Below are 10,730 nucleotides of genomic sequence, written 5' to 3'. Positions count from 1 at the left end.
TCACAGGCTGTGGCTTCACAGGCTGTGCCACAACAGGATGTATTTCTTAATGATTTTTCCAAAGAACCTCTTTCTCAACTCTATCTCTGTTTTAGACATAATTGCAATTGTGAAAGTTACTCATTAACTGGGTAGGGTGTGATTCTGAGAAGAGGAACTGAAAGTCTTCAAGTCTCTGTCTCTGTGAATTAGCTCTTTAGACAACAAGTCCCACCTTTCTTAGCAGCTGGTTTGGAAGAGGTTTTCAGGGCTACTTGTCAAGAAAAAACAAAACAAAACAAAAAAAAACCCAACCAAAAAAAAACCAACCAAGGTATAGATTAGCAGGACTTCTAACTTCTTGCTGGACTGAATTTGTTAGTTGTATTGTTGAAATCACTCAACAGCAAGCATCTAAAAATGAAGACTCCCAAGACATTTGAGGAGCAAACGGAAATCATTGTGAATGGTCTTCTCATGGACATGTTGGACTCCAACTCGCAGGTTGCTAACCGGGTTCTCATTGCTGGCGAAGAACCGGACGCAGGTAAGCCTCCTGCCCCGAGGAGGAAGTTAAAGGGAAATAAGAATCTGAGCATTCTGTCTTCATTTCCTCTTACAATTTCTTTTCTTTTTTTAAAATCTGGATGGCATTTTTTTTTTAAGATTTGTTTAATTTGGGTCCAGCGCGGTAACCTAATGGCTAAATCCTTGCCTTGCACCTGCTAGGATCCAATATGGGCACTAATTTGTGATCCAGCTGATCCACTTCCCATCCAGCTCCCTGCTTGTGGCCTGGGAAACCAGTAGTCGAGGAAGGCCCAAAGCCTTGGGACCCTGCACCCGCATGGGAGACCTGAAAGAAGTTCCTGGCTCCTGGCTTCAGATCGGCTCAGCTCCGGCCATTGCAGCTGCTTGGGCAGTGAACCAACAGACAGAAGATCTTCCTCTCTGTTCTCTCTCTAAACCTGACTTTCCAATAAAAAATAGATAAATCTTAAAAAAAATTTTGTTTATTTTATTTGAATGTGAGAATTACAGAGAATGAGAGACAGAGAGAGTGATCTTCCATCTGCTACTCCCACCAGATGGCTACAATGGCCAGAGCTGAGCCAGTCTGAAGCTGGGAGCCTGCAGTGTCTTCCAGGTCTCTCACGTGAATGCAAGAGCCCAAGGACTTGAGCCATACTCCACTGCTTTCTCAGGCCATTATCAGGGAGCTGAATGATAACTGGAGCATTCAAGACTCAAACCAGCATCCACATGCTATGCCAGTGCCACAGGCAGAAGAATACCATCCTATGCCACTGTGCCAGGTAACTTAAATTTCTTTCTTTATTTATTCTTTAAGATTTATTTTATTTTTATTGGAAAGTGAGATATACAGAGGAAGAGAGACAGAGGAAGATCTTTCATCCTATGGTTCACTGCCCAAGTGGCTGAACCGAAGCTGAACCGATTCGAAGCCAGGAGTCAGTAGCTTCTTCTGGGTCTCCCACAGGATACAGGGTCCCAAGACTTTGGGCCGTCCTCTACTGCCCTCCCAGACCACAAGCAGGGAGCTGGATGGTGAAGTGGGGCCTCCTGGATTAGAACTGGCACCCATAAGGGATCTTGGCACATTCAAGGTGAGGACTTTAGCCACTAGACCACTACATTGGGCCAAGTTCTTTTTTTAAAAAAAAAATATTTTGGGCCTAGTACAGTGGCATATCAGGCGAATCCTCCAGCTATCACACCAGCATCCTATATGAGCAACAACTGGAGGCCTTGGAAGAAGCTCCTGGCTCCCAGCTTTGGATTGGCCCAGCTCTGGCCTTTGTGGCCATCTGGGGAGTGTGCTACCAGATGGAGAATCTCTCTCTGTTTCTAACCTTGACTTCTAAGTAAAATGAATCAATCTTTTTTTAAAAGAGTGATTTATTCACCATTTATTTATGAGGAAAAAGGCAGAGTTGCAAAGAGATCTTCCATTCTCTAATTCACTTCCCAAATGGCTATAATAGCCAGGGCTGGGCCAGTTTGAAGCTAGGAACCTGAAACTCCATCTGGGTCTTTCCCAGAATGTGGGTCACCTTGCATCGCTTTCCCAGGCCCATAAGCAAGGAGTTGGGTAGGAGGTGGAACAGCTGGGACTCCAACTAGCACCCATATGGGATGTAGCCACACTGGAGGTTTCTTTTTTTAAATTTCGAAAAATGAACTCTAAGCTTTTGGCCTACCAGAAGAGAAACAGACTTTGTAAGAGAGAGATTTTCTGTTTGTAAAAATATTTGTTTTCCTATTTTCATTGTTTTTATTTGAAAGGCAAGCAGAAACTGAGATCTTCCATCTGCTAGTTCACTCCCCAGATGTCTGCAATACCTGAAGCTGAGCCAGGCTGAAACAAAAGCCAGGAAATCAATCCAGGGACCCAACCACTTGACCTGTCCCTTGCAGCCTCTCAGAGTGTGTGCATTAGCAGGGAGCTGGAATGGCGAGCAGAGCCAGGGTGGCACCTGGCATGCTAAGGGAATACATGCCTCCCAAGCAATATCGACCCTTAACTGCTGCTCTAAACACCTGCCCCTGAAAGGAGATTTTCATGTGCTGTTGACCGAATGCTCTTGGGAAAGAACAGTGCCAAGACTGGAGAACTCTTCTCCATTGCCTGGGTGTCATCCCATCAAGTGTTGTGACAAATGTGTTCTCTGTGTCTTAGGAGAGGCTGACTCTTTCGATGTGGCCGTCATTGTTGGTCGCCTGCGGATGTTGGGGGACCAGTTCAATGGAGAGCTGGAGGCTTCTGCCAGAAATCTCATTGAAGAAACCATTCGGGGACAGGTCAGCTTTTACTTCTTGCTGTTGCTTGCTGCTTTTTCCTATTTTGAGCTTTCTTTTCTTACTACTCCTATACACTACCACTAAGAATGGATTTAGGGGTTCTCGTCATTCCAGGAGGCACAGCAGGAATTGTCCCATTGCTAATTTTAATAGTTCATGGAAACCCAGGTGGTACAAACATAGAAAATTCTTGGCGGAGGCCGGTCAACCTTCAGCTTGTCTCTACTTGGTTTTCATCAGAAATATGCTCAGTGTGCAGGGAGAATGATTGACAGTTTATTCTTGACCAAGTGTTTCTATGCTTGTTTTTGCTAGATTTACTGACCACCCATGAAAAAAAACATGGGCTCAGTATGAATAGGTCTTTATGAAGCAAAGAGAAGTCTGTTCCTGGGCCTTTCCCCGTGCAGCGGAGGAACAAACAAGCGAGAGGACAGCAAGTGGGAAAGACAAGCTGGGTAGCGCAGACAAAGGTTTTACACCACTTCTGATGTGGGTGCTGGCATCGGCCCTGTTTGGGTCCTGACAGGGCAAGGAATATTGGTCTTTGTCCATCATTGGCCCATACGTGGCCTTGGCTGCCTTTGGGGCATGCTAGATCTCTGGCTGAGGTCACCATGGTGCCCATACACTTTTTTTTTTTAAAGATTTATTCATTTTATTAGAGCCAGATATACACAGAGGAGGAGAGACAGAGAGGAAGATCTTCCGTTTGATGATTCACTCCCCAAGTGAGCCGCAACGGGCCGGTGCGCACCGATCCGAAGCCGGGAACCTGGAACCTCTTCCGGGTCTCCCACGCGGGTGCAGTGTCCCAATGCATTGGGCCGTCCTCGACTGCTTTCCCAGGCCACAAGCAGGGAGCTGGATGGGAAGTGGAGCTGCCGGGATTAGAACCGGCGCCCATATGGGATCCCGGGGCTTTCAAGGCAAGGACTTTAGCCGCTAGGCCATGCCGCCGGGCCCCCCATACACTTTTTATAACTGCAGTAACCATCAGCTTTAATATTTATTTTATCGGGCGTTGGCAATTCTGCTTCTTCCCTCTCCTGCTCCAAGGTCCAATAGTGAGGTCTGTACAGGAAGTGTAAGCAGTTTACAGGCCTGATGTGACAAAGCCTTATGGAAGCCCATGGGCTTCTCATTGCAGCAGGGATTACTGGCAGGAGAACTTGCAGTCTATATTAGATACAAAGATCACATGCCAGCGTTCTAGAAGAAATAGCTGGTTAATATCAACAGGGACAGCTAGTAAGAGCTCACCACTTACCATGTGCCACTGTGGTCTCATCATTCTATCCCTCCACAAACTATCAAACTGTTATCCCTGGAACAACCTATCCCCTTCTGCGTACAGCACCAGGATAGTAAGCATCTGGCATCTTTACTGCATTTGCAAAAACTCGAACAGTGCTGGACGCCCAATAGGTCCCATAATAGTAAGTATTGCCAGTCACTCATTTAAGCAAATAAAGAAACCAAGGCACAGAGAACTTCAGTAACCTGTGCTAAAGCTAGGAATGGAATTCAGACTGATAGTGTTTCTGAACATAGGAGGAGTGATGGCCTGCACTCCACTTGGGCAAAACTGGACTTCTATCCTCAGTGACTTACTCCTTCACTGTCTGCAAGTGATCCTATTAATTGGCACAAGATTTCATTTTGTCCCATTACTTGGAATTGTTAACTTTAGTTACTTGTAAAGCTTTCCCACTGTAAACTTACTCTTTTAAAAAAAGATTTATTTGAAAGACAGAGTTACAGAAAGAAAGGAACAGACAGAAACAGAAGGGGAAGAGAATGCGTCCATCCACCGCTTCATGCCCAGATAACTGCAATGGCCAGGACTGGACCAGGTCCCTCCATGTCTCTCATGTGAACCAAACACTTGGGCCATCTTTCACCTCTTTCCCATATGCATTAACAGGGAACTGGATTGGAAGTGGAGCAGCTGGGACTTGAACCAGTGCCTATATGGGATACTAATGGTACAGGCAGTGGCTTAACCCTCTGTGCTACACCCGTGGCCCCAAGTCACCTTTTTCCTGTTGGTAATTAGTGTTTCATAGAGAGGTACTTTGAAATTATGTAAATATCCCCTACCTTATTAAAATTTCAGTCCTTTTATTCCTATATCAACATGGACCTATGCTGTCCTACTTTTTGAAGTAAAACCTGTTACTGTCATTACTTAGTTGCTAAGATTGCCTCAAATTTAGGAAACAGCAGCCCTTTCTTTTAAAAAAATATACATATATATATTTTAAAGATTTATTTATTTTTATTGGAAAGTCAGATATACGGAGAGGAGGAGAGACAGAAAGGAAGATCTTCTGTCCAATGATTCACTCCCCAAGTGACCGCAATGGCTGAAGCTGAGCCAATCTGAAGCCAGGAGCCAGGAACTTCTTCCAGGTCTCCCATGCGGGTACAGGGTCCCAAGGCTTTGGGCCGTCCTCGACTACTGGTTTCCCAGGCCACAAGCAGGGAGCTGGATGGGAAGTGGAGCTGCCGGGATTAGAACCGGCGCCCATATAGGATCCCAGGGCGTTCAAGGCAAGGACTTTAGCTGCTAGGCCACGCCGCCGGGCCCAGGAAAGACAGATTTACATAGAGAAAGATCTTCAATCTGCTAATTCACTCCCCAAAAGGTCTTAATGGCTGGAGCTGAGCCAATTTGAGCCAGGAACCAAGAGTTTCTTCTGGGTCTCCCATGGGGATGCAGGATCCAAGTCTTGGGGATATCTCCACTGCTCTTCCAGGCCACAAGCAGGAAGCTGGATGGCAAGTGTAGAAGCCATGGCACAAACTGGTGCTTATGGGATCCCCATGCTTTGCAGATAGAGGATTAGCCTGCTTTGGCACTGTGCCAGCCCCAACTTTCTTCATTTCCTTCTTTCATTTGTTTGGTCATTCATTCTTTCTTTCTAAATACTTATCTATTTTTAAAAAAGATTTATTTTTATTGGAAAGTCAAATTTATACACAGAAGGAGAGACAGAGATCCTCCATCCACTGGTTCTCTCCAAGTGGCCGCAATGGCCGGAGCTGAGCTGATCTGAAGCCAGGAGCCAAGAGTTTCTTCTTAGTCTCATGCAGGTGCAGGGTCCCAAGGCTTTGGGCCATAATGTACTGCTTTCCCAGGCCACAAGCAGGAAACTGGATGAGAAGTGGATTGAATCAATGCCCGTATGGGATCCCAGCGAATGCAAGGCAAACATTTAATCACTGAGCAATCAAACCAGGCCCTCTAACTTTCTCCATTTCTAACAGAAGATCATACACTTTCCATTTCCCAGCCCGGAATCAGCCATTCTCCAGGGAGCTCTGGTTTCTTTTCATGGAAAATGACATTCTGAAACCAACATCTAGATCCACTGCCACATGGGTGCCTTCTCGGTTTGTTTGGGCTTGGACTCACTACTCCGACTGACTACTGTTGTTCTCAGTCCCTCTTGCTCTGGTAGATCTTGCTTGGCCCCAGCTGATGACTTTTGGGTCAAATCATTTGGGGAGGAAGGTGAAAGAAGAAAACCAAATCACTTCTCCACACTCCCCTGCCCCTTGTAGCATTTCCTAGTCATTCAAGGAATACCTTGCTATGTGACCAGCTGTACTATCATGTATTTAATATTCTACCTTTAATACTAAGTAATAATATCTGAAATAATGCATTTCATGGCTTATTTGTATATTTTATAATATATCGGATATACTATATTTTACTTACATATATCCCTTAAAATAACAAAATGTTAGAACGAGAAGTTCATCTACTCTTTAAGATGAGCTCAGCTCTACCCGCACCTGCAGCCTCCTGTACTTTCTGAGCAAACCTTCCCTGATGTACCTGACTCTTCTCTCAGGCAGGAGCTGTACTTCAGGGCATGGTGCAATCTCTGAGCCAGACCTGGTGTGCTCAGGATTCCAACTTAGCATATGAAAAAGCCTTCCTGGCAGTGTCAGTCAAACTGGTGGAGTGTGTGATCCGCTTGGCTCCTGGAATGCTGCAACGGATGAGCGATGCCATGAGGGATATGATCAACGGGAACAGAAACATCCGGGAGTTTATCCAGGGTCAGGGAGGTTGGGTAAGTATGTCGAGGCCCCTGGATTTGCTAGACATCTGTGCTGTGTTTGTATTCATACCTAAAAGTTATGACCCTTTTTTGTAAGGTGGAAATCAAGCATGAAAACAGGCCTCCCTACTTTGCTAACAATGCCGAGATTGTCTTACATTGGAAAAGAGGGAGCAGATAGCCGCCCAGTGTATGGGCTTGCATCACAGGGTCATGCCGTCTAAAACACTGACGCCAATTGTAAAGCTAATAATTTCCCAAGATACAACTATCTTATAAAAGTTTATTGGTTGTGGATTAGCCTGGATTCACTCTGCACCCTAGAAAATTTTTAGGTCTTTAGATACATACTGAAGAAGTTCAGATGGGTACTGAAGTGGTCTTGGCTGTTCTACTTCCCATCCGTACTGAAGTTCAGAATCCTTTTGTAAAATGTTTATTGATTATTTATTTATTTGAAAGTCAGTGCAAAGAGAAAGAGGAAGAGGGAGAGGGTGAGACATCTCATGGATTCACTTCCAAACACCTGCAACAGGCCAGCACTGGGCAAGCGCAGAGCCAGGAGAAGCCAGAAACTCCATGTGGGTGGCAGGGAATCAAGCACTCAAGTCATCATCGACTGCGTCCCAGGCTCAGTAGAAGGAAGCTGCATCAGAAATGGAGGTAGCACTTAATTCTGGGCCCTTGGTTCAAGACGTGGGCCTTCCAAGCAGTGACTTAACCCTCTGAGGCACAGTACCTGCCTGCCCCAGAGCCATCTTAAAATGCTCTGATGAAAACCAGTAAATCTCCAGTGTTCTTGTGCTAGCTGTTGTAATGATTGGGACCCCGGGTGAGAGAGCATTCTCTTCCATTTTCAGAAGCCACAGTCCCTAGCTCGTTAGGAAGATCTTGAAGAACATCCTTTTTGACTGTAGACTTTTCACTGTTCTTCCTAGGAAAACCTGGAGAGCTGAAGAGCTGGATTTTTTCCCTACACTGAATGACACTGCCTATTTGATCAGGCATTTGATTTCTGGCAATGAAAATGGATACACAGAATTGAAGATTAAATAAGATGTTCTCTATTGATTTTTTTTTAATTTTTATTGTAAAGTCAGATATTTAGAGAGAGGAGAAAGAGAGGAAAATCTTCCATCCAAAGATTCACTCCCCAGGTGACCAAAATGGCCAGTGTTGAGCAGATCCAAAGCCTGGAGCCAGGAGATCTTCCTCCAGGTCTTCCATGCGGGTGCAGGGTCCCAAGGCTTTGGGCCGTCCTCAACTGCTTTCCCAGGCCACAAGCAGGGAGCTGGATGGGAAGCAGGGCTGCCAGGATTAGAACCGGCAAACATATGGGATCCCGGCACTTTCAAATTTCAAGGCGAGGACTTTAGCTCTTAGGCCACAATGCGGGTGCCTCCCTATTGATTGTTTTTATTTTAATTATTAATTTTTTTATATTCTTACATAGTTGATTAGGGTACAAAGGGTCAAGGGCTACAGGAAAGTGGGTAAGACCATTGTTTCCACATTAATATCATCATTTTCCCCCTGTATCTGGGGTAAGCCCCACTCAGTCTCTCACCTATCCCAAGTCCCCGATGTGGGGCATGCTCTGAGGGTCCTGCTCAAGCAGTTTCGATAGTTCAACTATTTTGAATTGCTGACAATCTCGCCATTTCAAGTACAATCAACTGTCTTCAGAATCCACTGGCTGACGTAGTCTCTTCATGACTGGGGTTCAGATATCAGCAGTTCAGTTGGACGGATCTCCAAAGAAACTTCGTCTGCGGTGATCCCAGACCTGATTCTTGTGTGTGCTTGCCAGTACAGGGTCCGGCACAGTCCGTCGCCCCAATCAGCTTATTTACATGCTGGTTGTTGCAGTTGTTTCCAGCCCTGTCTTCCACATGAAACAATGGTTGTTGCAGTTCAGCTTGATCCTGCCCAGCACACACTCCGCCCTCACCCAAACCAGTGAGAGCTGCAGCCTAGTTGGGGCGACTCCCCATAACCCCACCAGTCCAGTCCCCTACCCTGGTTCCTATGCTTGCCAGTATGTACCACAGACTTGTCCATTCTGTCCCACATCCCATTTAGCTCTCCTACATGTCAATGGGCATTGAAGCCTAGTTCAACCCATCCAGCCCTACTTTCCAGCCCACATACATACTGGCAGGTGCCATTCTGTCTATCCACCCCTGCCCCTGTCCCTGTCCTGGTTTTCATGCTGTCCAGTGGGAGTGGTAACCCAAGAGGGAGGTGCCCACTATTTCCCTCCTAGGCCAACCCACTCCCTGATTATGCATTCTTCAGGTGTTCCTGGAGTTTAACTTGACAGATTTAGCCCCCCTGTGCCAGCTTCTGCCAGCAGATGCTGCGGCAAAGCCCAACCAATCCTCACCCACCCTAAATTTTGCTTGCACCAGTCAGAACAGTCAGTCCAACCTGCCTTTTCCCTGATCTAGCTCACATGAGGCCCACAGGTGTTGTAGTCCTGCCTGGTCTGGTCTGCCCCCATCCCAATTCATGCTCTCCAGTGGGTGTTGGTCAGCAGGGGAGCCCACATTCCACCTGCTGGCTTTTCCCCCTCCTGCCCTGGTTCTCACATGTGCTGTTTGGGCTCTGTGGCCACATCTGGTACGGCTCACCTCACCTTGGCATTCTGTAATGTGCACTGGTTTGTGTCACGACTGAACCTGGCCCGACCCACACTCTATTCTGGTGCTCAGATTCGCCAGTGAGTGATGTGAAGTGATTCAGCCTGGTCTGCCCCCGACCTATGCCAAATGTATGCCAGTGGGTATCTTTCTCTGGCCTGGTCTGGGTTGCTGCCTATCGTGGTTCTTGCACTCACCTGCAGGGACTGTGTCCAGACAGAGGAGTTTCCCAAGCTCCTCCATCAGAACCTCTCCCTATGCCACATCTTGCGCATACTGGTGGGTCCTAGGGCCAGCCCTACTTAGTCCACCTCCTGTCTTGGTAGGAACAGTGGCCTTTCCTTGCTGGCCTGCAATCCATTCTGGTTCTTACTGTCGCATGTGTAAGCCCAGACAAGGCTTGTCCATTCCCAGACTCTGCTCACACATGGCTCAGTAGGGGCAGAGACCTAGCCTAGTCCGTCCTACATCTACCCAGGTTCTTCAGAGCACCAGAAGGTGCTGGAGTCTAGCCCAGCTAGGTATAACCAGCCCCAGGTCACACTTGTGCCAAGGGAGATTGTAGACATATCCAGACCAGAAAGTAGCCCCCACACCAGCCCCCACATTCTCCCCTGGGAGCCCAAACCCAGCAAGGGTGTACTCTCACAGCTCCCCAACCAAGCCTATTCCCAGCCCTAGATTACTCACATGTAAGTGGTTGTTCTGACACAGTTAGCTCATCCCTCACCTGTCTCAGCCTTTGCCTTCAATGCTGTGTCCTAGTATCCCTGGCTCATGCAGACCAGTCGGTGTAAGAGCCTAATTCAGCATGATCTGTGCTCCATCCTGAATTCTGTTCTTCCTGGTGAGTTGAGGTTTGCTCAGCTCTGCCTGGTCTGCTCCCTTCCAGTTTCCCACCCCACATCCTATTTTAGGTTTCACATTCAGGTACTGCTGCCTTGATCTGCTCAGACTGTTGGTTCCTTTACCTGTAAGTGATGGCAGGTTCCATGGTCACACCTAGCTCAGCCCATCACCACCGCAGCTTGTGAGCTAACCAGTGGGACTTGTATTTCCACAGGGCTGGGCCCACACTTCCCTCACAGAATCTATCCCCTGACCTGGTTCTCTCATGTGCTGTTTAGAGTCTTGACCCTGCCAAGCGTGACCTGTCCACTGTTCCACCACTCAGTCAGGTACTGGTACCTAGCCCTGCCAGACAGGT

General features: G+C 47.1%; 1 protein-coding gene across 1 annotated transcript; it reads left to right on the top strand.

Annotated features, from left to right (window-relative positions):
* The first annotated feature begins 300 nt into the window (after window positions 1-300).
* BCL2L15 (BCL2 like 15) lies at window positions 301-7,923 on the top strand. Its single transcript, XM_058660073.1, has 4 exons — window positions 301-526; window positions 2,681-2,802; window positions 6,669-6,893; window positions 7,820-7,923. Exons 1-4 carry the CDS (start codon window positions 400-402, stop codon window positions 7,835-7,837), a joined length of 492 nt encoding a protein of 163 aa, XP_058516056.1. The 5' UTR covers window positions 301-399; the 3' UTR covers window positions 7,838-7,923.
* Window positions 7,924-10,730: the final 2,807 nt, after the last annotated feature.

Source organism: Ochotona princeps, chromosome 2 (assembly GCF_030435755.1).
Source record: "Ochotona princeps isolate mOchPri1 chromosome 2, mOchPri1.hap1, whole genome shotgun sequence".
NCBI lineage: Eukaryota > Metazoa > Chordata > Mammalia > Lagomorpha > Ochotonidae > Ochotona > Ochotona princeps.
This window is presented reverse-complemented; position numbering and strand designations above follow the sequence as displayed.